At 33.8% G+C, this 26,727-nt stretch overlaps 2 protein-coding genes across 5 annotated transcripts; one reads left to right on the top strand and one right to left on the bottom strand.

Annotated features, from left to right (window-relative positions):
- Positions 1–7: 7 nt before the first annotated feature.
- On the bottom strand, positions 8–1,581 carry LOC110735391 (multifunctional methyltransferase subunit TRM112-like protein At1g22270). 3 transcript variants are annotated; one of them, XM_021915577.1, is made up of 2 exons: positions 1,390–1,581; positions 8–639 (listed from the first exon to the last, which is right to left on the bottom strand). In XM_021915577.1, the coding sequence occupies exon 2, from the start codon at positions 576–578 to the stop codon at positions 210–212; it is 369 nt and encodes a 122-aa protein (XP_021771269.1). In that variant the 5' UTR covers positions 579–639; positions 1,390–1,581; the 3' UTR covers positions 8–209. The 3 variants fall into 3 exon arrangements, with proteins under 3 accessions (XP_021771269.1, XP_021771267.1, XP_021771268.1); XM_021915575.1 differs by having other exon boundaries at positions 8–615; positions 1,390–1,580; XM_021915576.1 differs by having other exon boundaries at positions 8–612; positions 1,390–1,580.
- A 3,601-nt stretch (positions 1,582–5,182) lies between these two features.
- Positions 5,183–20,778, top strand: LOC110735389 (chitin elicitor receptor kinase 1-like). Of its 2 annotated transcripts, none has more exons than XM_021915572.1 (12): positions 5,183–6,012; positions 9,087–9,120; positions 10,815–10,819; positions 10,950–11,099; positions 11,474–11,655; positions 12,117–12,206; positions 15,392–15,485; positions 15,564–15,715; positions 15,791–15,882; positions 18,821–18,959; positions 20,051–20,149; positions 20,249–20,778. In XM_021915572.1, exons 1-12 carry the CDS (start codon positions 5,388–5,390, stop codon positions 20,408–20,410), a joined length of 1,824 nt encoding a protein of 607 aa, XP_021771264.1. In that variant the 5' UTR covers positions 5,183–5,387; the 3' UTR covers positions 20,411–20,778. The 2 variants fall into 2 exon arrangements, with proteins under 2 accessions (XP_021771264.1, XP_021771265.1); XM_021915573.1 differs by lacking the exon at positions 5,183–6,012 and adding an exon at positions 6,474–7,199.
- Positions 20,779–26,727: the final 5,949 nt, after the last annotated feature.

The raw sequence follows: 26,727 nt of genomic DNA, 5'->3' as shown, positions 1-26,727 counted from the left end.
CACAAGCTTCACAGTAGAAAATAGACCAAAAAACTTGCATTAAGATTTCCAGTAAAATCTACAACTTCATTGTGACAATTCATCCCAATAAATAAAAACAGAACAAGCTCAGCAGAACTAGTCCCGAGCTTATCATTCTCTACTACAAAGTACAAACCATTCGAGTACCAGCAAACGACTAACAAACAAGTCAATAAAATCCTAAATTATCAGACTTCATCCTCATGAAGAAGCATGTTAGGGATACCTTTACTAACAGGGAACTTACGGCCAGTTTCAGGGCAAACAAGAGCGCCTTCTTCAAGGTGAATCTCAAGGAGCGCATGGTGGAACTTGGTGAGAAAATCTTGAGAGTCAAGTAGAGAAGGATCAACATCTTCAGGCAGTTCAGAATATCCCAAGGTCTTGGCAGCTTCAACAAAGGGCTTCCACTCGATCTTGGTGAAGATGTTCTTAAGGAAATCTGTATTCATATCGACCTCTTTCTCCACCACCTTCTCCGCCTCTATCTTTAAAGGGAACCCGTCTGTTACCCCTTTAATGTTTGAAGATAGCATGTTGTGTGTCAATAGCCTCATCTCAAATTCTTTATGCCAGCAACAAAGTCTAATTCTTCTAACACAATAATGCAACCAAAATCTATATCAGCAAACATCCAAACTTATCTTAGACAGTCATAACCACAGAAAAAATAAATCATTCAAGTAATCGAATTCATCGAGTAATCAAGTTATTCGAATAATCATATCAAGGCCATCTCTGAGCCAGGAAAAGAGGGGCAGCCGCCTAGGGCCTAAAGAGGAAAGGTTCATAATCATAGTTTCTGTGTTCTGTCCTACAATAAAAGGTTATAAACAACAGTTTACAACAAAATAGCAACCAAATAGGACTTATTTATCAAAGTAGGCTCCAAAAATCACAATTATAAAGGGTTATAAACAGTAGTTTACAATAAATTTGCAACCAAATTTGACTCATTTATCAAATTAGGCTCCAAAAATCACAATTATAAAGGGTTATAAACAATAGTTTACAATAAATTAGCAACCAAATATGACTTATTTATCAAATTAGGCTCTAAAAATCACGATTATAAAGGGTTATAAACAACAGTTTACAATAAATTAGCAACCAAATTTGACTCATTTATCAAATTAGGCTCCAAAAATCACATTGAATTCTTTTCGCTTGATAATATCAATGTAAATTGCACATAGAAAAATTCTAGCAACAAAATCAATCGTTATAATCTTATATAAATTCAGTAATAGTAATTAATAGTTCAATAAACCCTAATCAGACTGTACTGACAGTTAAATTAACGATAATAAACCCTAAATAGTGAAATTGATATTCTTTGATTAAAAACAGGAAAAATATATTTCTTACCTCAGAAGCCGGTTCAATGGAGGAGATAGAGCTCGGAAGCCGCTTCAATGGAGAAATTAGAGTATGCGCTTCAATGAAGGGGAGAGAGGGGTCAGGGGGAGGATGTAGCGTGTTAGTGAAAAGCTCCAAAGAATGGAATTATAGTAGGAAGAATAATAATAAATCCACACTTTTTTTTTTCTGCAAAAAGGTTAATTTTATTATTATAATTCTTTGGTTATGATCTCCAACCAAAGCTACTACGGAGTAGTACTTTTTTTTTATTATTATTTACTTCCTCTCACATTTATTACTTTACAATATTTGTAATACTTCAAGTACCCCACTAACCTCTAATTTTACTTAAGTCAATTAAATTGTCTGAAAATGTGTGCCGCTCAAAGTGTAACACTTATTAAAACACGAAGGGAGTACATACCTAACCAACAAGAGATTTTTTTTTTTAAAGGGTAGGCTTGAGGGATAATTAATTTAATGTCGCTTAAGGGAGGTTTCAAGTCTCAGCGTATCAGGAATCTCTTATTAGGGGACCCACCCATGATAAGTCAGGTGTGCAACCTATAGTGTAATGGTATTACAAATAGAACAGGTAAATTTCAATGATACTAAGGGGACATTTGGTTGGAGGCATAGATATAAAAGGGATAAAAAGGGAGGATAAAGATAGGGGATTAATAAGTGGGACAATAATAAATAAAAATATATCCTATGTTTGGTAAGTTTGGGAAACAAATTAGGTATAAGTAATAAATTTATAAAATACTCTTACTAACTTCTGCCATTTCTTCTTACCCTTTCAATTTCATTAAGAGTAATTTGGTCTTTTAAAACTCATTTCTTATCCCTTCCTCTTATACCACCCCTTAGTTATAGAAATAGAGAGATAAATGGGTGTTTTAATCCCTATTCCTAACCCCCTTCTAATCTTTCATCCCTCTTCAGGAGTTGTTCTCTTCACCTGAAATAAGGATATCTGGTCTGATTTTAATAAGTTCTTATCTGATATGATTTGATTTTTTATTATCAGATCTGGTTTGACTTGATTTAATAATTTGACTAAACTTTGACCGCATTTTAATACTAATCTATAAAGAAAAAGATTATCTAAATGGATCCTGGTAGATTTGTCTCATTATGAACTTTTCAAATATGTAATTTTCATAATTTTTTATAATACACAATTAAAGATATTTAGCAATAAGTAAATGATAATTAAAAATTTTGATACGGTCTAATCGGAATGTTTCTGGTCCGATCTAATCTGATATGAATTTAGTAAGGAATAAGTAATAAGTACCTGAAATAAGTTGAAGAAAATATATCCTAACAAACACTACATTTCTTCTAGTAGATTGCTAAACATCGCCCGCAAATCTCCACATAAAACCCACAAATCTATATTGAATTTACCTTATTGCCCTAAACCTAAAATAAAAAAATCTAACCCATACCCACACTCTAATCACCCGAAAATACGGCAATGTTGAGGCGGCAAGGCAAGGACTTGGCGGCCACAGCGTCGGAGGGAAGGACGGTTCACGGTGGCAGGGTTTTTTTTTAAAATTTTTTTTAAAAAAAAAACAGAAGAGGTGGGGCGCCTGGCCAGGACGCCCAGCCCCTGGTGGTGGCGTCTGCTTCGGCCGCCGGAACCAGAAGGGCTGGCGTCTGACCTGGACGCCTAGCCACGGTTGTGGTGTTTTCCAGAGGCGCCACCGCCGTGGCTGGCCGTCCAGGTCAGACGCCAGCCCCCTGGTCCCGGCGGCCGGAGCAGACGCCACCACCAGGGGCTGGGCGTCCTGGCCAGGCGCCCTACCACTTTTTTTTTTTTTTTTTTTTTTTTTTTTTGTCTAATATTTTTTTTTTGGAAAATCAGAATTCTTTTGTTAATGTTTAATATTTTTGTTTTATGTGTTAATGTTTTTATTTCTAATGTATATATATTTTTTTAAATCTGAATTTTTTGTGTTAATGTTTAATTAAAAAAAACAAAAACTTTAAATAAAATTTTAAAAAAATTACAAAAAGTTTAAATAAAATTACAAAAAAAAAAGAAAAAAATCACAAATTACAAAAAAAAAAAAAAAAATTACAAAAAGTAGGGGTGGCGTCTGGCCAGGACGCCACAGCCATGGTGGCGGCGTCTGGCCAGGACGCCACAACCATGGTGGCGGCGTCCTGACCAGACGCCACCCCTACTTTTCGTAATTTTTCCCCCGGATTATCTCGCTTTCCGGCGACGATGACGGCTCTTCGGTGTCCCTCGGCGATCCACTCCAGCTCCACATTCTTCGTGAGAGTGAATTACGGTTTCGGTAAAAATTAGAAAAGGGCAAAAGAGTCAAAGTAAAAATATTTGTGGGCTTTATGTGGAGATTTGCGGGCGACGTTTAACAAATCCCTTCTTCTATCCCTATATTTTTTTTATTCATTGTCCCACCCCTTCTATCCCACTAAACAAACACCCTCTAATAGTATAACAAATGTACCATTAACACTATAATGATTCCCGTTGTTTATAAAGGTACACAAAATATACCATTGAAACTTAATATTTTGCAGCAAATGACTAATTTACCGTGTGTTGTGTGATGCTCATATAACACGTGTATGTACCCAGATCGACTCAAAATGATTGGAGTTTTATAGATCCAGCCATTTTAAATTTGGACCTAAATCTACTTTCAAAGATACGATTTTGTATCTGAATCTCGATGTAAATTCAACCCATTGACCCTTGTGGTAACAACGAAAAAATTAACAATTATTAAATTGAATTATGTCAAATATTTAAGTCATGGAAGGTATCGGTGGTGGTGGCAGTGTGACTGATGATGGCTTGGGTGTTATTAGGTGTCGACGTCCTTGGTGATGGTAGTAATCTGGGTGGTGGTTGTTTTAGTGGTGGCAGCTGGGGTCAGGTAAATGAGAGTGGGAGGAGAAAGTAGGTGAAGTGAGTTAATAATCTAAGAACATTTTGGTCATAACCTATAACGAGTTATTTATTTATTTATTTAATTTATTACTCCCTCTATTTTTTTTATTTTTAATTTGCATCAATTTGACCGGCACATTTGCCGAGATACACTTTTGACCATTAATATATTTAATTGTCTATAAGTAAAATTTATAATAAAATTATATTATGAAATTAGACATTAGGACTAATCTAATGATATATCATATAATAACATTTATTTATTTTATAGAGGTAAGTAAATTAAGTCAATCATGATGTGTGATTAGTGTAAAAATTAAAGTGATGCATTAAAATAAAAAAACGAAGGGAGTACTTGAATAACGTTACGTATGACATTATGGCTTTATTTGGTTCAATATTAGTAAAGGAAAAGAAGAGAAAGGATGGGAAGGGAAAAGAAAGGAAAAAAAGGAAAAGAAAGATGATTTTATTTTCCAATATTTGGTTGATGAAAGGAAATGAAGGGAAGAGAAAGGAAATTACTTTTATTTTTCTCTTTCTAGTCAAATTCCTCCAATTTTGGGAGGAAAGAAAAGCCAAAACTTTGTTAAGAGACTTTCCTCTCACTTTCCTTCCTTTCTTTTAGATTTTCATGTCATTTATTCAATCAAACATGAGAATATGATTAAAACAATTTCCTTTCTTTTCTTTTCCATCCAAATCTCTTCAACCAAAAAGGGCCTATGGGTAATATTTTAACGGCAAAGTGTTATTAGTATCACATGATTGTTGACGGATAAAACGAGTGTGAATTACTATATACTAGTGTCAAACAAACCTTATGGGTGTGGGGTGTACGAATTTTCGCCTAGTTGCCGATTTCCTATCTAAACTATTTGATTAAATCTAGAATTAATTACTCTAGTTAGTTGACGGTCCAACAATAATGTCCACCAGTCAACATTCAAACAAAAGGATCATCCTGCCTTCATTATTCTACCCACTTTGCCAAATTATAAACAAATTCATCACTCAATAATTCTCAATTTCTATCTCAAATTTCTGGGTATTTTTCATTTTAATGTCTCTTCAAACCAAATTATTACCACTTTGGTTTCTTCTTTTATGGATTTCTTCATCAACTTTCATGGTACAATCAAAATGCAAAAAAGGGTGTCAAGCTTTAGCATCATACTATGTATGGAATAAATCAAATTTTACATTTATAACCCAAGTTCTGAATGTTACTGGAGATGATTTCCTCAGTTACAACCCAAGTATTCCTGACAAAGATAGGGTTCCATCTTTTGTAAGGGTTAATGTTCCTTATTCATGTGATTGCCTAAATAATGGGGATTTTTTGGGTCAGATTTTTCAGTATAAGTTTCAAAAGGGTGATACTTATGATGTACTTGCTCATACATACTATTCTAATCTTACTACTGTAAGTTTGATTCAGAAATTCAATGATTTTCCCATAAATAATGTACCTGAGAATTCCATTGTTAATATACCAGTTAGTTGCTATTGTGGGAGTAGTCAGGTTGATAAGAAATATGGGTTGTTCTTGACATACCCACTTCGTCCTGAGGATAGTTTGAGCTCGGTTGCCCGGTTTTCGAATTCGACGCCCAGTTTGCTGCAGAAGTATAATCCTAATGTGGATTTTAATGCTGGAACTGGGATTGTGTTTCTACCTGCTAAAGGTATACCTTTTCTCAAGAGTACTTTATTTGCTATGATTCATTGGTTTCATTATATTGTTTGGTATTATTAGTATGTGCTTCTGTTTGATCACCAATTGAATGTGGGAAGTGTTGATTTTGTTATTGGTTGTTTTCAGTGATTTTATCTTTGAAGAACAATAGTAATGTGTTGTTAGTAATTATAGGGTTGTGCATTATTTGATTAAGAACTAGGGTGTGATAAGTCATCCAGTTTCATCAGTATTGTTTGATGAAGATAGGAATTTTGGTGTAAAATTGTGCATTTTTTGATGAAGAAAAGAACTTGGTAGTGATCAATCTGATCGGTTATATATAGTATTCCAAACATGGATGTGAGGATCCAATGATTGTGTCGATTAGTAATAGAAAGTGGTTATTTTTTGATTAAACTATCATTTCTATGCACTTAACCCAAATTTGCTACCTACTCTCCTTTTCTCCCTTATTGTAAAGTAGCTGCCTTTAAAATAATCCAACACTTGAAAATTGGCATTCTGAGTTGGGTTGTTGGGGCTTTATTTTTTTTTTTTTTCGGATCTTAATGCCGTCTCTTCAAAAACTATTGTCACCTTTTTGGTTACTTCTTCTTCTATGGAGTTCTTCATCTTTCATGGTCGAATCAAAATGCAAAAAAGGGTGTCCAGCTTTAGCTTCATACTATGTATGGACAGGGGCAAATATCACATTCATAGCCCAAGTTCTGGGAGCTTCTACTGATGATATACTCAGTTACAACCCAAGTGTTCCTGACAAAGATAGGGTTAGATCTGGTAGCAGGATCAACGTTCTGTTCTCATGTAGTTGCCTTAATGATGGGCAATTATTGGGTCAGTTTGAGTATAAAGTTCAAAAGGGTGATACTTACGCTAAAATTGCTCAGGAATACTATTCAAATCTTACTACTGCAAATTTAATTCAGAATTTCAATAGTTTTCCCACAAATAATGTACCTGAAAATTCCATTCTTAAGGTTCCTGTCAATTGCTGTTGTGGGAATAGTGATGTTGATAAGAACTATGGTTTTTTTTTGACTTATCCACTTCGTCCTGAGGATAGTTTGAGCTCTATTGCCCAGTTTTCGAATTCGACACCAAGTTTACTGCAGAGGTATAACCCAAATGCGAAATTTAGTGCTGGGACTGGGATTGTGTTTATTCCTGCTAAAGGTATAAATATCTTCAGAGTACTATTTGTGCAGTGATTGATTTGATTTACTTTTATGATGGTAGTTTAACTACTCAATTAAATGTAGAAGTAAGTAATTATCTGGTTATGTGTTACTTTGGGAATTGCTGTTTTTAGTGAATTTTAATGTACAAGAGCAACAGTGGTTGTGTTGTTTCTGTTTTGAGGGTGTGCATTTCTTCACAAAAAAAAGAGCTTAGGTGTGAATATGTGATCATATATGTGATTTTCCCTCTCTTTTTTTGGTTGGTTTTTTGAGTTTTCATTATAATCTGAAATATGAATGCTCAAGACAAACCAAATAGAATGCTTGATGCACAAAGTCTCAGTATTGGGTGTGGGGGTAACCAAGAATTGAGATTATGTTCATTCTGGATCACAGCCTTTGAGTCTCTGTTAGCCCAAAGTCATATAAATAAATAAATAAACGTAGTGCATGATTAGAGACTCAGATGATTAAGATTAAAATAAATTGGCTAACTTGTATGGTTGTACCTCATTAACCCCCTCTGATGTCAGGAGTTAAGTTTTCGTTAATGTCAACTTTGATGCTTGAGAGGGGAAGACAGGAGCTAATAATTCTAAGAGGGAAAAAGATCACTAGCGTATTTGAAATGGCCAATAGGGTGAGGCTGGAGCCTTATGAATCTTAGTCTTTCAAGCTTCAAAGACAATTATTGATAGGTTTCTATCTTTCTCGAATAAGTAAAAGAAGTGTATTGGTGAGATGGATTGACTTTCTCAGACTTAAGGAGCAGATCTTTCAAGGAATTAATGATGTCAAACTAATTGTGAGAAGTAGTCATGACTTTAATATGTTGCAACAATGTTTTAAGGGAGTGTATGCATAACTTGATGTAACTAATATTTATTTGGGGAAGATGAGAGGTAGCTGGCTTTACAGAAGAATTAACTCCTGTAATTCCTTAGTGTTTTGAATATATTTTTCTATGAGAAGCCGAGAAGGAATTTACTGATGGAAAAAGATAAGCTAGAATTGAATTGACAAATCCAAGAAGCAATGGGCCTTCGGTATTGGTGTCAATTGTCATGGATTTGGTAAACTCTTGATATGCAGTTAAAATATGAAAAAGAGTTTTCTAATTAAGGAAAAATTGACTAGCGTAAAATAAGATCTGGTTTAGGCAACTTTATAACAGAAGACAAAGTGAAGATCAAATAATGAACTTATGAACCCATCCAGTCAGCTGGAAAACCAATATGTCTCCAAATGGGAAAAAGTTATGGAGCCTGTCACATGAAAACGTAGAAGGCCGCATTCTCATTATTGATAAGTCAGATACACTAACACTTGGAGCAAAGTTTTGTAAGGCCTTAGTCTTTGCTGATAGTTTTGCTACCAGTCTTACCACCTATCCTAATTCAAGCCTTGACCATATTGCTGTATGCCTTCCAAGTGATAAGATAGAAAAGGTGGGGGGGGGGGGGAAGAGGACTAGTGTCTGTGATCTTATTGCTGTTCTATATATAATAAAAATAATTTGGTTGAACTTATGTTCCAAGGGATAGGCTAAGAAATAATATCATTATATGTTCTCTTCTATGATAATTAACACTTTTACCATCAAGATATATCAATAAATGAGTATTATGGTATTTCACCTGCTTCGTATCTTGCCTTAATTTTTTTTTTTTTTTTTTTTTTTTTTTTGGGGGGGGGGGGGGGGGCTAATCTTCACTAGAGAAAATAAAGCCTGGGCAAATTGTAAATTTGTAATAAAGTAAGAAAAACCAAGCGTATGCTTTTTGTTTATGGAACATGCTTGTGATTGTTTTCCTTGTACATGCTCTTGAAAGTTGAAATTGTTTCACTAATTTATTTATTTATTATTTATTTTTTGTTACAGATAAAACTGGACAATATCCTCCTCTGCCTTCAAGGTACAATTCGATGGTAATACTGTATGCATATATATAGGGAAAATTTCATCATGATTACTCTGGTTAAGTTTTTTAGTTTATTACAGTCAAACAATGTTTCGTCATAGTTTCCTTGCTTTCTTCAGATTTTGACGAATATATCTGTGTTAGTGTTCCCTTCGTTTACATATGTATGTGCTCATCACTAACTGTTCGCACCACTTTTCTATTACCATGGGGAGATATGTATGTAAATCAACAATGTCCACCCATCACTTTAGTTTTGTTCCCTCTTATAGAAGATTGACCTCTGGACTTTTCCCAAAGCTTTAAAAAGAATAGTTGGCTTACTTTATTTATGATGTGTAATACAAGCAATTGCTAATGTTGGAACCATAATTTTATAATATTTGTATTAATGTACTACCTCTGTTGTTGTTGCTCTCTCTTAAATTTAAAGTATTTCTTGATTTCTGTGAAAAGGTAAGTGAAATTAAAAAGAAACAAAGGGTGTATATTATTAGGCAATATATGACTTCAATGGATTAAACCAAATATCATTGTTAGAAATCTCTTAGAAGGTAGTTTTATAAGAGTATCATTTTGTAGCTTACTAGCTTATACAATTATATAGTGTATAAGAAGAATACCACTTGACAAGGTTTGAATGCCAAAGTGAAATACTGAAAAGTAGGCTATTATTTTGGTATAGAGGGAGTATGTGTCCTATATTCCTAGTCATTTTTTGTTATAAATATACCCTTATTTGACATGAGGTTTCCAGTAATGGATCTGGTTGTCTTCTTCATGGCCTTGTTCATGTAGATGTCAAAGGGTTTGTTGGCTTGCTTCTTAGCAGCAATCTAAACTGTGTTAGGATGGAAAAGAAAGAAACATGATAATTTTATATAGGGCCAAGTGAAGAGGTTTAGGGAGGGGTCATGATGGTCATATATAAGCTTTGGAAATATTTATTGATTTGTGTCATATGATCTGGATGTATGATAGGCATTTCTAGCAAACATAGGACAAATTAAAATTGATTTAGAGAAGAATGAGTAACTTCTTGAAATCTAAAATTTCAAAAACTAATGCATGATAGGAGGTTTGAAAAATGTATGTTGGAAGTTATTTGGTGCGATGTAAATATACAACCAACAAAGATTCATAGAAAAATATGTAAATGGCATTTGTATCTTAATATATAGGAGACTTCGTGTACCTAAAGATGACTATGGGCCGTGCCTCGTGCTTAACCCCCATTCCTCGTACCAAGCCCCTATGCCTTGAGCATGGCTAGACCTAGCCCACGGTTGAGTCTACTCGCTACGTGTCATGATGTGCCATGCCAAAAGTTTTTCAAGGGGTAGCCCATGTACGGCCCAAGCCCACGTGCCACCATGCCATGTTTGTGTGCCTAAGCCTCATTTAACATACTTTTGTGTGCTTTGTCGTGTTGGGGTGTGCCGTGTTGTGCCTTGTGTTTTTCAAACAAAGGCATGGCCCAGCACGCATAATAGTGTGTCATGCCATGGGCTGGCAAGGCCTGATGCCATCTTTACGTGTATCCAAGATTAGATATTCCAAAGCTTAGAGCTTTGGTGTGGAATGAGTGTGATAAAGATGAACTGGATTAGTTTCATGCCATGTTAGAAATCTTTAAATTATGTATTAACTTTCCTTTTTTTTTTTTGTTTACTTTTTGTCTTTTGCAGCTCAGGTGCTTTGGTCCCTTTCAACATTGACTTATTAGGGATAGATCTTGTTGCTGTCATGAATGGAACATCAATGAGCTCATAAAATCCAGTTTTAATGCTATGTGAAGTAACTGTCTCCTTTTGTGCAAGCAGGACTTTCAGGTGCAGTCATTGCTGTTATATCTGTGGCAGTTGTAGCTGTGGTGATTATGCTGGCTGTTTTATTTTTGCATATGAGAAGAAAGAAAAAGAAGAAAGCTTCACTATTCCTTGACAACTCTGGAGAATGGCTAGGACAGTCTGGTAAGATTTTGACCAATTATTTGCATCCTACAACAGCTATTACTCAGCAACAATTGGGGGGGGGGGGGGGGAGGGGGGAGAGAGGGAGAGAAGAAATGGAAAGAGGAAAAATTAAAACATATGTGCTGTTGGTCTATGATTGGAAGTAAGATTACGGTGATGATGGGGGATGATTTTAGTAATTATATTATTATTGTCAGATTATATACTCTTTTTAAACCATATAGTTCACACTTCACAGTTAATCATACGCTCACTTATTCTTTATTCTATAGCTAACGTTACTAATTTAATAGGAAGTCAGAAATAATTGCATTTATCTTGATTATTATATTTTAAGGTTCAAACTATGCTCAACTGACTTATGATGACAGTTCAGGGAAGTTCACGTAAAACTGCAAGTTCATTGGATGCTGGAAACAGGGGTGTTACTGTTGACAAATCAGTTGAATTTTCATATGAAGAGCTTGCCCTAGCAACAGATAACTTCAGCATGGCTAACAAGATTGGTTCAGGTGGTTTTGGGGATGTTTACTATGCAGAGCTGAGAGGAGAGGTTTGTATGGCACTTATACTGATAATGTTTACAAAATGATATTCATGCATGAAATTCACTTTTTCACAGTACATAATCTTCATGTGAAGTATTAACAAACCCTCTCTTATGGTAATTTTGGATTAGTAGTGTGATATTTCTCTATATTGGACTTCTTAATACTTGCAAAGTTTTTAGCTGAGTAGCATAGGGTACATCTTAAAAAGTTGTAAATTATAGAAAGTACCCCAATTTGGATTCCAATGTAGTTAATTCGCTTTATATGGGGGGAAAATGAGGTGGGCATAGCGGAGAACTATTAACACTCCTTGTGCATGTACAAAAACCTTATATATTTGTCTGTTTCTCATTACCCTTGACAAGTAACTTTTAGTCTGGCCAAAGATAGTATGAACTCTTTTGCGGCATTTTTATAATTCCTGATTTCCTTTTTCTTAATTGCATGCCTGAAATCTTCACAGAAAGCAGCTGTCAAGAAGATGGACATGCAAGCATCTAAAGAATTTCTTGCTGAGTTACAGGTTTTGACTCGCGTTCATCACTTGAATCTGGTATGCTTCATGAACTTTGTATTTATGAATTATGAAACATTTGCTAGCTGACATTATACTGTGGCTCTGCAATTTTTTGGCCTTTTGCCATAGTAGACCAGTATGTCTCCTCTTTATTGCACGATTTTGCTTGTTTTTCTGACATGTACACAGCTTTGGTGTGCTTAACCTCTAGAAAAGACTTTCATTTTGATTAACAGTGATTTCCAAAGGTGTAGAGCTGTGGACTATATGTAGTCATGTTATAATTTAGGGAAGTTTTCATTTTACTAGCTTTCTACAGGGCTTTTAGTGGTACTTTCTGTTAAGCAGAGGTTTAATCCTGTCCTCAAAACATTAATTGATTTTCTAGTTTAACATGCTTTGTCTTGCCCTGGTCCAGACGTCCAGTAGCCGGTAGACAGGACTATGACTACTTTAGGGGTTTTAAATTCTGAAAAAAGCACTGAAAAGGATATAATTGGATTTATTTGCTGCATAAGGAGTCCACCAAGAAGTTATAAGTAGGACTCCTTTTGGCTCCAAAGAGTCTTGAGTGCTTAGCGTTTGAAGATATCATAGGGTGAGGACCTCCAATCTTGATTTGTAAATATGTGGAGGTAAATTCTCTACGTGAAATTGATTTGGTTACAGGGAAGGAATTGAATTGAAGCTATCATACTGTTTACTCTTACAACTTCCCTAAATAATAGGGTACATTTCACTAACTTTATCATATTGTCAAAAACTTTATACCTCTGTTCTTGAAAGTTCTTTACACTCACTATTTGCACGGACTCTGATGCTGTATATTTAACCATATATATCCAATTTTGTATGCTAAAAAATTATGAAATTTGATATTTGGAAAACATAAATCGAGACGAATCTAACAAGATCCCCAGTGGCGGAGCTATATGTGTGCACGCTGAGTCACGTGACTCAGCAGTGCAAAAAAAAAAAAAACGCGTCATTCAACTCCCTCTCTCACAACCAGTCTCTAACTCCCTCTCTAACAACTCACAACCCTAACTCCTTCTCTCACATCAACCAGCCGACCACCAACGCCGGAGTGCCAGACCAGCCACCAGCCCACCGTGTCGTTCACACGTACGCATCAGGCCACCTCTTCACTCAATCACTCCTTCAAGCCTTCAAGACAACAAGGCCTTTGTTTCTGCTATCTGCAAGCCTGCGGCCACGGACCACGGTGCCATCGCCTTCGGATCTACGGAGACCACCGACTAATTGACCGGAGTGACCAGTCGACCACCGAATGCTATGAGCCTGTGACTTTCTATTTTTAATTTTCAAATTTTATCACCCTTTTTGTTTGGAGATTATTATTCTTAATACAATTAGAAAGGTACGAGCTTTCTCCAAGTTTGCAATACTTCCATTTTATGCAGTTCGATTCTCAATTGTTTTTTCTTGTTTTATATTCAATGTTTTTTTGATTATTATGGGTTTATGTTGTGTTCTTGATTCTGTTTTTTTTTTTTTTTCTCTTCTGAAATTGTTGTTTTAGTTGATTAATCATGCGTTTGAGCTACTAATTATGAAATTTAAGATTTTATTTGGTAATTTAATTTTAAGTTGTAATTTAAATTGCTCATAGTTCAGCTTTATTCAAATGCTTCTGTCAATTGCAGTTGCTGGATTTATATTTATCTGTTTTATATTTCAAGGTACAATGTTAAAAGCAAATTTCTCTGTTCTGATTATATTTACCTTTTTTATAAAAGTCCCCATTGTAGTAGAATTATCAATTTTGAACTGTTTATTAGTTAATTATGAGAAATTTTGGTGTATTTTTGTAATCCCTATTGTGCAAAAGGTCTTGTTTTTGTGTTAGTTTGTACTTTGTAGACTTGGAAAATGTAATAGAATTTGTTGCAACTGGCATTTGTAAAGTATATTTATATATAGCATGACCAAAGTAATGGCATTTGTTTTTGTTTTTTTTTTTTTTTTTTTTTTTTTTTTTTTTTTTTAAACAAGAACAAAAGAGCTTATATTACAACTAGATTAAAAGTAATGGGTTATGTTAGTTTGGCTAACTTATCAATTTTATAAAATTAAACAAGCTTTACTATTGCTATGTTATGAGCTTTAGATTATGGAACTTATATGTTAGGAGTCATATGATGGTATTTTTGGTGGTAATAGTAGCATATGGTTGGTATTTACACAACCGAGTGCCTTTGTTTCCCTGGAAGCCTTTTGACACGATGTAAGCCTTTGAGTTCAGGGTGACTCACAAGCTCGGAAATCCTGGATCCGCCACTGAAGATCCCACATGACTATGCTTTGAAGTGAGCAATATCGAGAATTTATGGTCAATGTTAGTTGTTTACTAAATTTGGACAAATATTCCAAAGTGTCAAGAACTTTTTCTATATAGGAAAATCTGTCATATATTAACTTTTACTCATGCTAACACCATAACACCATCTTTTAAATTGTAACTGATTCCAATCCAAATCTCTCTAATATAAAAAAAAAAAAAAAAAAAAAAAAAAAAAAAAAAAAAAAAAAGCCCTCGGTGCTTCCTTTCTCTTTCAAATTCTTCTCAATAACTGAATTTGAACCTCCTCCAGTACCAGTACTTAATGATTGACCTAGTTATGTGCGAATCGAAGCTAGATGAGATTTGGTGAATCTGTACTCTGAAGATGAGATGAAACTATGAAAGTAGAGATAGATTTTTTTTGACAGATCATATAGATTGAGGAAAGTTAAGTAATCAGATAATTTTGAATGGAGGGAGTTGGGAGTGTACATTCTCTCTGGAGAAGCTCAGGAGCTCTGCTACTCTGAAAATTAACTTGTCATCCATAATTAGTATCCCCTTATGCATTTAGCTATTCAGGCCTTCTTCTGGAATCTCACATGTCTTCTTAAAAGCCAACTTATTCAGGTTCAAATGGCAGCTGAAGCTGTATATTATATATTTGAAAAGACTATCAGTTACATAGAAAATCCTGCTATGGTTCTTGTCAGATATGCTGTCTAATAGAGTAATAGCATTTTTGTTATCACCACCTCTTCATTTTTGGGGGGAAGTCTTCTTCCAATTACTTAGGACATTGTTGAGAGGAGTTTATCTAATTGAGTACTAAATTAGAGGATAAAGTTTGCTTACCTTGTTTAATTCCCATATTGGCTTTTTACATGCCGTTAATGATCTATACTATTGGTTGCAGGTTCGCTTGATTGGATATTGTGTTGAGGAGTGTCTTTTCCTGGTGTATGAGTTTATAGAGAATGGCAATTTAAGCCAACATCTGCGTGGCACTGGTGAATTTCTATTATTGGAAACCTTCTTGGTGATGTATCTTGGCATGATGCCAATAATAATTTTTTTTACGTGCTCAGGAAAAGAACCACTACCCTGGTCTACCCGAGTGCAAATTGCTCTTGATTCAGCAAGAGGTCTTGAGTACATTCATGAGCACACAGTCCCTGTTTATATCCATCGTGACATTAAATCTGCCAATATACTGATAGACAAAAGCTGCCATGCAAAGGTGTGATTGATTCCTTTCTTTTCGAAATGGAAGCTGTTAAATGTTTTTTTCCCCTAAATTTTTTCATCATTGCAGGTTGCAGATTTTGGATTGACCAAGCTGACTGAAGTTGGAAATTATTCAGCTCCCACACGTCTTGTGGGTACATTTGGATATATGCCTCCAGAGTAAGAAAGAAACTTCCCTGTTACATTTTCTGAGCATGTAGTTTTCCAATCAGAAATTGCCAAAAAATACTCCCATGACATTAGCTGGGCGGAGCTGTTAGTAATGATAGAATTTGAACACCTTTCCCAAATTAATTGACATGTGTACTTGGTCCAACCTGGTTATAGTTGTTAACCTGCCAAATCAACCTCGCATACAGTGAGATTAATCTCTCTCTGATCTAAATTGTTGTCACATAAACTTGGATATATGCCAGATATCCTTAGTGCCTCATTAATAGAGACCGTCCTTCAATATAATTCACAATTTAAGATATCTAATTGCTACGTGTTTTTGCAATCCAATCTGCAATTGTAAAATCCTAATTTTTGGAAAAATTTACAAAAATAATCCCACCTTTCAAGGACCTTCTCATATTAGTCCCACCTTTTGATTAACTCAATATAATCCTACCTTCTAACGCACTCTTCTTAAATTGGACCCTTTTAAAAAAAATGACCTGCTACAACAGGTTACGTATATGACATGGCGTTGACTGTTGGACTATCAATGTTTTTAAAAACCCACCTCATATTACCCCTTCATTTTCCAGTAATTTTTTTACAAATAATCTATGGCTACACGAAATAAAAAGTCAAGCAAATCTAGATCTTCATATTCAACCTCCGGCTCAAAACTTTATAGAAAGATTGTTATTTACTAATTGATATCACAACAATGAAGCTGTTTTGTATGTTGTCAAATCAGGGCCAAACGTTGGCAAGATGTTTAGAAGAACATTAGAAGTTAAATGAACATAAGTGTGCATTGTCATTTCAAAATACTTTCCATATCCAAATTTAGAACATACATCATATTTTTTGTAAAGATAATACAAAATACTTGCCATGCCATTAAAAATAATCCAGAGTTATTGAACAACAAAATAGTCAAACACTATGTTACATGGACTCGGGAATGGGTGTCGGACACGGACACATGTCCAAGTGTCCGATCCGGCAAGTTCCAAAATTTTAGGTCACGGGGACTCTGTCAGATATTTGTACACGGGTACGAGGACACGTCAATTTGTCAGTTAAAGTTATAAGAATAAACTATATATTATAAAAGTTTTAAATTTTTCATTACGTCCACCCCTATTTTTTTTTTTTAAAAATTTTAATTGTTTTCTCTCTAAATTTTCCATTTAATGGCACTTTTTCTCTACATCAATAGTGGTTTTCGAACAAGATGTGTTTTTCTTTAATGTTTCTGTTTTTTTTCCTCTCCACTCTAAGTGAAAGTGTCCGAGTGCACAGTGAGGTGTCGGACACGTGTCCCGTGTTCGTGTCCGTGCCGTGTCGTGTCGACACGGACACTTCGCGATTTTAGCCATGTCCGATTAACATAGGTCAAACAAATTGCTGCGGTATGTTATTTCACAAATTTGACATTAAATAGATGGCTACTGTGATGAAGTTGAGGCTTAACTAGATTGCAGCAACTGGAAAGCTAAGATTGATATCTGATTTGCTGACATTGGAGTTGCAGTGTTGATTATTTTGGGTGGGAACTTTCGTATGAAGCTGAGATTGACCTCAAAATTGTTGTTTATCTAAAGGCACAATATGAACCTCTTACTTATGGCGTTTCACCATTGTTGAATAGTATGGAGGTTGAAGGAGGGGGAGTAAATGAAGGGAATTGGTAGTTGGGGGGTTTGATTAAATTGGGCGGGAACTTTAGTCGTAAGACATTGTTGACTTCCCCTAAAAAAATTATTCGATGTTTCTTTAGATTAGTAAATAATGCCATGTCATATACGTAACTTGCTGTAGCAGGTCATTTTCTAAAAGGGTCCAATTTAAAAAGAATGTGTACAAAGGTGGGATTATATTGAGTTCATCAAAAGGTGGGACTAATATGAGAAGGTCCATGAAAGGTGGAATTAGTTATGTAAATTTTTCCGTACTTTAAAGCATTGATAAGAGTATATGGAGAAAAGTCAATAGACAAACAATGTTGTAATAAATTGTCCTCGTTATAAGTAATCCATAGGTTTGACTTAATATCTGTGACAACAGGCATCACTATATGGCCTCTCTCCTAGTTCCCATTCCTATAGCTGTAGATTTCTTTGCTACAAGAAATGCAAACATGGTGGTGATTTGGTCTATTATATACCTGGATGTACCTTCATAAGGTAGTCTATTATAGCTATAATCTATGTTACATGGAATCAGGTACCCATATGTGACAGGGGTACGTGTCCAAGAGTCCGACTAGACTATTTAGTAAAAATATTCCATAATTTTGAACTAAAAATGAAGTGTTCGAGTGTCCCAATGTTCGAGTGTTAGGGTCCACCATGGGTACTTGAGATGAAATGAAGAGTCCATGGTAACATAGGCCATGATCATGTAACTATTTTTGGATAGAAGGAAAGGCAAGGGGGAGGGGAGGAGGAAGTGGAGGACTGGAGGGAAGAGAAAGGGAGGAAAAAGGGAGCTCCAGTTTCTCTATAGAATCCAAATCTCTCCAATTTCCGAGGGATTATGCTTATTGAAGAGAGAGGGGAAATGGATCCCTCTCTCTTCTTCCCCAATCCTTTACCCAAACAAGAAAAATTGTCCTCCTCTCTCTGTCTATTCTTCTTTTCCTTCTATTTCTATTTAAACAAAGTGTTAATGCTCATATGCCAAAAATAAAATAAAATTTAAAAAATAATTGCACATAACATATGCACTTGCAAATATGGGGCGCATATCTATCTGAGAAAAAGGTGAGTGGGCCATGCATTGCTCTTGTAGTTCATATACCTGGATTGTTGTGTGTATTGGAAGATCTGTCATATTTAGAAGGATTGTTAATCTTTTGGAGAGTTTTCTCATGTAAATAAAGAGCCGTCATTATATTCATAACCAATTGTATTTTAGTTTTCTTTTATTTTATTTACAGGTATGCCCAATATGGCGAGGTCTCTCCAAAAGTTGATGTTTATGCATTTGGAGTTGTTCTCTATGAGCTCATATCAGCTAAGGCAGCTGTAGTGAAGCAAAATGCCTCTGGTCCTGACTCGAAGGGCCTTGTCGGCATGGTAAGCATTTGGTACACCCTCTGAAGTGGGTTTTATTGCTGAAGTTAAATAATTGCAATTTTGTCGGAAACGCTTATTGTAAACCAAATAAACCACGCCCCGCCTTGTAACCTTTTCTCTTTAATTACTTATAATTTTTCCGTTGAAGTTGCTTTCATGCTATGAAATGACCCAGCTCCACCTGCCAATTTCTGTCATTTTTTTTTTTTTTTTTTTTTGGGGGGGGGGGGGGGGGAAGGGTATTGGATTATTGATTCAAAGTAGTTTCTATAGTTTGATATAGGAACATGTGTTTGTTAGGTTTCTAAGTATTTTGCGGAATATGTGGAGACGTGGATTTAAATGGAGTTAGTGGGTTACTTACGTAGTAGTTTGTGCTTTAAGTTAGACATTGGGTTATGCATCCTTAGCTATATCTTTGTTTATAATGCCTATATAAGGTTTATTTATTTATTTTTTTTTTTTTTTTTATTGTAGTTAGATTTAATTGGGTTGAATATTTTTTTTTTTGTTATTCTTTCCCCTCTCTGTCTATATATAACTTCAACAGGGGTGTCTGACATACACAGCATGTAGTAATTTTAGAACAGTGAGATTGTGTTTACCTCACATTCCTGTATACATAGGGATTGATTGATGACATTTATGCGATAGGTTACTTTTTTTTTTCACACTCAAACTAGGACGATACTTTCAATGTATTCAGAACATGAAAATGAAATAAATTCATCCTATGTATAGAGTACCACATGTAGAAAGGATGAATGATTATTTGATTGGTAACAAATGATAAGATAAACTTGTGAAGTTATGGTTGTCAAACGAGTGTGTTACCTAGACTAATAGACGCTAAGATGAGTGTGTGTGAAAAATTACCATTAGGCTATTAGCTGACTCACTGGACTTGGGAGAACGAGCCATCAGTGCCTTAACCACTATCACTAGGCTAAGGACTCTGGAGAAAATTTATCTAGTAGATTCTATAGCATGCATGTATATGTACTGAAAGATTTAAATGATTTAAAAGCTGGAGATTACACAGTTCGAGGCTATGTACTGAAAGATGTATATGTTTCTTGATAATTTCACAGTTTGAGGCTGTTCTCAAACAGCAGAATGACCAAAATGAGATTCGGAAACTGGTGGATCCTAGACTGGGGGACGACTACCCCCTTGACTCGGTTTTTAAGGTAGAAACTTTATACTCTATTAATGGCGGAAATCTATTGTCTTTTGGATAGTTCATCAGCTAGAAACTGCATTTGTCTGATGGTTTTTATTTGCTGCAGGTGGCACAACTTGCATATAAGTGCACTCAAGAGGATCCTCATCTAAGGCCAAGCATGAGATCTGTTGTGGTGAACTTAATGACGTTGTCATCCACAACAGGTGAGTGGGACACAGGTACCTTCTATGAAAGTCGTCAGGGAAGTCTAGTTTCTGCACGTTAAGAGTCTTGTGACAGAGGATGAATCCGAATATATAGAGGTCATATTGAAATGTTCGCTGTATAGCCTTTTGCCATTACAACTCTGTAAAGTCGTCAAGCAAGTGAAGTGCCTGCACGGTAAGTGTTTTATGACCCAATGAATATCCAAAAATGTAGAAATTGTGTTGAAATATTCGCCATATTGAAATGTACTCGCTGTATGATCTCATTGTTATCCCCCATACACGTGATTCTGTAATATGCAGTTGTTGATTAGATCAGTAATTATAAGAATATACAGTTGAGGAGCTGGAAAACAGCCAATCTTTTCTGGTGTGTAATTATTTGAAAATTTATAATAACATAGTATTATGAGAAAATCCAAGTTTATCTCCTTGATAAAACAATTGGTGTTTATCAAATGACCCGTAAATAAATGTGTAATATTTGCACCTTTCATAGATGAAGGGGTAAAACCGCTACTTATGATACTAAGATTTTACCTATGATATTATGATTTTGTCCGATAAACGAAATATGTTTAACAAGGATCAAGGATATAAAGTGGGGCTCCCTTTAGGATTATTGTTCTTTTTTTTTTTTTTTAAGAAAAAACCTATTTACTTAATTATCCTCTAATTTCCTGGCTTACTCTCTAACTTCCTCTCATCCACTTATTATCCTCTAACCCATCTAATATTTCAATAAATACATATCCTCTAATATCTGTCCCCTACCTAATTATTCGATAACCTCCAACTAATTATTCAATAAATACTTATCCACCTAATTATTCAATAACCTCCACCGCAGACCGACCCTCCCTCTCCCCCTTATCCTCGCCGGTGATCACCACCTCTATTCAAACTTCTTACATACCCTCAATTCTCCCTCAAATACTCTCTTTGCAAGAATATTCTTGGAAGCTTTGAATCAAGTTCTCCCATACACTCAATGTATTTTTGCTTCGATTATATCTTATAATTTGCTCGAATTTTGTGATTATTTTCTCCGAAAACCCTAATAAAATCAATTTGAAGGTTTTCAATTTTGTACATCTTGCTTGCAATTTATGCTTGTTTTGGCTTCGATTATGTATGTATGTATGTATGTGATGCTATGGTGATTTAGAAGCAAATTGCAATTGTTATTGTAATACCCCGCATTTTTATATGTATTTTAATTTAAATAAGTATTTTGTGAAGTATTTAAATAATACGAAATAAATTATTTATGGCATTTAAATTATTTATTTTGATAATTTTGGAAATACTTTATAAAAGGAAATTTTTATAAAAGGAAAATTTCAAAGTCAAAGTAAAAAACAAGTTTGAATAAGGAAAGAGATTAGTGTAGGAAGGGAATTTAAGTATAGGAGGGTTTCTAGAGAAAAAAGGGGTATAAATTTTCTTTTATTTATTATTATTTTGGGCAGTAGCTTTAGTTTCTACTGTGAAGTCAAATATAATTTAATTTTTGTTGGATTTTATTTTTTTTTCTTATTTTTTTTGTCACACGTAAGCCAAATAGTACCTTTTTATGCTTTACTTTATATTTTTTTTTCTATTTTATCTTTCAAAATAATAACTTTAATAACATTTAAAAATTTGATTTTTCTTTATTTTTACATATATATATATATATATGACATTTTATAAACAAAATGGTATATAGAATATTAGACATCATCTTAAATTAACAAATATGATTATCTCAAATTAATTAAATCAACAAATATTACTCCATATTACAAAAATACAAAACATTATTGTCTCAAAAGTTACTCCCTCCACTTCTAAATAATTGACATGTTTTACTTTTTCACGATTCATGTGTTAGCCTTGACCATTGTTTTTTTAGTAACGTATTAAAAATAAATTTATCATGATATATAATGTTAAATAAGTATTAATATAAAGTTTCAATATATCAACTTTTAATATTTTATTACTACTATTTTCTACTCATATGTATTTAAGGTCAAATTAGTGCATTGACATATGTGTCACATTCGACTATATTATCAATTATTCATGAAGGTACATACGATTTATCAACCAAAGCTATTCTAAAAGATCTTGTGCTAACAACTTAGAATTATTTACTCCAATAAACTTCCATCCATTTGCATTACAACAAAATTATAATAGAATATAATAATTAGTTTAGGCAATGAAACATAAAGCCAAACTATGAACTAAAAAAAAAACGCATTACCTTAGTGTCTTTGCACTTTGTACTCTATACATCAAATTCATGAAATGAAATATTCTCAACCTTCACAATAATTATTAAAAATGTTCCTTTCATAATAATTAAAAAAAAAAAAAAACTAGTTTTACATTTTTTTATGCAATAATGCAATACCATGACAATATAAACACATCTTATCAAAAAACTAGTTTTACATTTTTTTTTCAAAGAAAGTTTTACATTCTAATTTGGGTAATTGTTTAAAAACAAAAGTCAAATTATAAAGAAAAAAAAAAACCAAACATCTGTGCGTGAGAGTTGAATACAATAAGAATGAAATTAGGAAAATGGAAGTCAATGGGCCACTAGGGGTGTGCTGATATTAATTTTGGGTGTGCGGAAATTAGCACCCGGTGTTATGCACCAAGTAGTTTCATGGAGTTGAGTGGAAGTAAAATATCCTTTAAAGTAGAAAATCATATTCCACGTTGTTACCTATCTTTTTCATCAGATATAGCCTTAAAAATACCTAAGTAAGTGCTTAATTGCTCTAGTGTCATTTTAGCGCCTGCATTAGAATGTGAATGTAATAAACTTATAGTAAAGCCACTACTGAATTGTAGAGTTAATCAAATATGAGGTTATATGTTATATATTCACAAAAATGTAAAGCAAATTGTAGGATGAATCATATATTTACCAAATTTTGCAATAATTGATATATAAGAAACCAACTATTATAGTGTGCTGCTATATAAGGAACCATTGTATATTATAGTGTATGTGAACATAACTTAACTATTACAACAAACTGTAAAGTTACTAATTTAGCTATCACAGAGTGAGGAGAAACTTATAAATAAGAAACTCAATACCTTTCTCCTTACACCTTAAACATTTTTATACTAGATTAAAAAATTTGGTACTACATTCCTTGCATCTAATCTAATCTTAATGTCACCCTTTCTTAGCATTGTTATCATGCTAATAACAGTGATATCCTCGATCTTCCTCCTCTATCCTTCAGTAATTAACTTATGCTCTAGCAACTCTGCCCCACCAATTGCAACTGCACCCTCACCTACGCACCCAATTGTTGCAAGTGTACTAGTTGTTTTCCAATGGCCAATGGCCTACTGCAAGCTCAAGTATGATTGTGTTCAAGTTATTCCTAATGATAGATTCGTGTTGCATGGAGTATTGCCATCTGATTGACAATTAAGACATTAACATCAAAGATTGTGGTGTTCCTTTTAGTGGTATAGTAGCGCGAGCATAATGAGCATAATAAGAAGTATTACACAAAGTCGTATAAGAAAAATGTTGAAGGGTATAGAGTTTGATTCTATCAAACCACTAGTTATTTGAGGGACCAACTAATGGACCAGTGGAAGAGCCCTGATGATTTTATAATGTTCTTTGATTGAGCAAACTTTAGACAAAAATGAACATGAAAAATTATCCAATCTAATTCATGCAAAGTGTTTGATCAAAGGCCGAGATTGTAATTTGATAGTTGATTCGAGTTCATAACACTTGTTCCCTTTCTTTAATTAGCTAATTTTTTGAAGTTATCATACATGTCGTGACAACCCAACTCCTTATAAGCTATCGTGGTTCAATGACGATGGTTGGTTCCCTGATTTTCAGCTAAAGTGGAAAGGCAAGGAGGGGAATTACGGTTTAAGAGGAGGGAGAGAGTATGGTAAATCACGGGAATATGCAGGCACCAACGCCGGACTAGGGGGAGGGGCGTCGTCGACACGTTGGGAGGTGGGGAGGTTGGGTTGGGTGGCGGTTGTGGGGAAGTTGCTGGGCTCAGGTGGCTGGGGGTTATAGGTGGTTTTTTTTTTTTAGAAATTTTTTCAAGCTTTTTATTTTTTTTAAAAAAAGTCAATTAATTAATTTAAAAAATAACCAATAAGATGATGTCATGTGGCATAATTAACCCTGATGACAAACAAAATTAATTGATATAAGCCATTATGGGCATTTGGTGATATTTTTGTGAAACTTAAGTGTATGTGATGAATTTGAAAATTTTCATGGGTATACGATGAATAAAAAATTACTCAAAAATATATATGGTGAAAAATCCGTTAATTTTTCTCCCAACGAACACAAAGCCCATTTAAAATGCACATTTTACAACTTATAACATAATTCAATCAAAAACTATATGAAATCACAAACTCTAATTAAAATTCTTTATTTTTTACCTATAGAAAATATAGGAAAAAATGGGGAAAATATGGATTATCCAAAGAAGTATTATGAAATGTAAACTCTATTTTCAACTTTTTGTGTCTAGTAATTTTATAATCTTATAACACACAATAAATTAATTCAACACAAAATAAATTATAACATATATTATTCTACTATAATTATAAAAAAAAAAAAATCACTTTTATGACAAAAATCATAAGAAATCACCAACTACTATCGAAATATCATATATCTATATAGAAAATAATTGAAAAATAAGACAAAAATTTAGGGTTTGTAATTTTTGTTTGAAAAATAAATAAAATCAACTTACAATTCAATTGTTGGTCATTCTGTTGTAGAAGTTTCCTTCAATTTTACGATTTCATATCTTATATCTAATGTCTTAGTTGAAATTTAAGAGAAACTTGTTGGGTTTTTTTTCAAGACAAATGTGGAATATTTTGTTGGGAACGGAGCAATAAATAAATACAATATCGAGAAGAATAATAAAATACGGAACAACAAGAAAAAAACACACAAGATTTTTTCGTGGAAAACCCTCCTCAATAAGGGGAAAAACCACGATCCGAATCTCCACAGACGAAAACGACTTTACTAGCAATAATTTCAAGAGTAGATTGACCACTACTACAATTACAATATTAAATACTATGTATTTTAGGATAGTCTACACTAAGTACCCTTAACATTGGTACTTATACTAATCCTAAAATACCTCTCACACTAATATTATGTTTGCCTCCCCGTCACTTCCTCCCTCGCTACTATAGCTTTTGCTCTCCTCCTCTTTGAGGTATTTGTTGCTCTACTTCTTTTGCTAGTAAGCTACTCCTTGCCTCTTGCTCACAATACTCATTGACACTCACATATATATGCATAATACAAAGCTTCTTTGTTAAGTTTTGGCTCCTACATGCATCATTACATATACCCCCAAAGTCATTACCTATAGTCCAATTAGTATTATATACTCTTGGATCATGGTACTTCACTACTCCATACCCAATATACTTGAGTTATTTTGCCTAAGTCTTATGTTATTTTGTTTAAAACCTTGTGTTATTTTGCTAAAATAATATGTTATTCACTTATTTACTTTAACATCGTGTATAAAAATAAAAAATAAAAAAAATGCATTTATTAAAATAACATGTACTTTTTTAAAAAATAACATATATATAAATTGAAACTAGTGTGTACTCCGGGCGATGTCCTGGGTTGCTAGTTTGTGTACTTCTTGCTTTAATTTAGCAATTATATTCGACTATTTGTATAGTAAGTGTGTGAGTGGTTCGGGCGTTGCCTCGGATGTCACTTTTTTTTTTACATTATATGTTTTTATATTCTAATCTTGTGAAAAATAAATAAATAAATTATATTACCTTTATTTTATGTAATAAATGAAAGGAATATATAATATTATGTGCAGCTTGAAACATGAATAATAATATAGTTGGTTGAGACGGTGAATGTATTACTTATATGTATTGGAGGTTATGGGTTCGAATCTTGTTCAAAACATATTTTATTTTGTTAAATGAAATGGCTAGCTTACGTGGCATATATACTTTGGATGATGACGTGGCATTGAGACGTAGCACACATAATAAATTTTACCAAAAATAATGGATATAAATATTATAAATAAACTTAGTAGTAAAAAGTATGAAATATTGTGAAAGAAATTAATTAAACGTGTAATAGTTATAATGGGCAATTTGATATTTAAGGACATGTAATAGTTATAATGGGCAATTTGATATCTAAGTTTCGCCTTTAGTATAATGTAATTGATAAGAGGTTCACATCAAAATAACATGAACTTTATAAATCTAGAGTACAGCGAAATGATCAATGTTGAAAAAAAAACATGCAAATATAAAATAACATATACTTATTTTAGAATAATATATA

Source organism: Chenopodium quinoa, unplaced genomic scaffold (genome assembly GCF_001683475.1).
Source record: "Chenopodium quinoa cultivar QQ74 unplaced genomic scaffold, ASM168347v1, whole genome shotgun sequence".
Lineage (NCBI taxonomy): Eukaryota > Viridiplantae > Streptophyta > Magnoliopsida > Caryophyllales > Amaranthaceae > Chenopodium > Chenopodium quinoa.
Note: the sequence above shows the minus strand (reverse complement) of the source record. Positions and strands in the feature narration are given on the sequence as shown.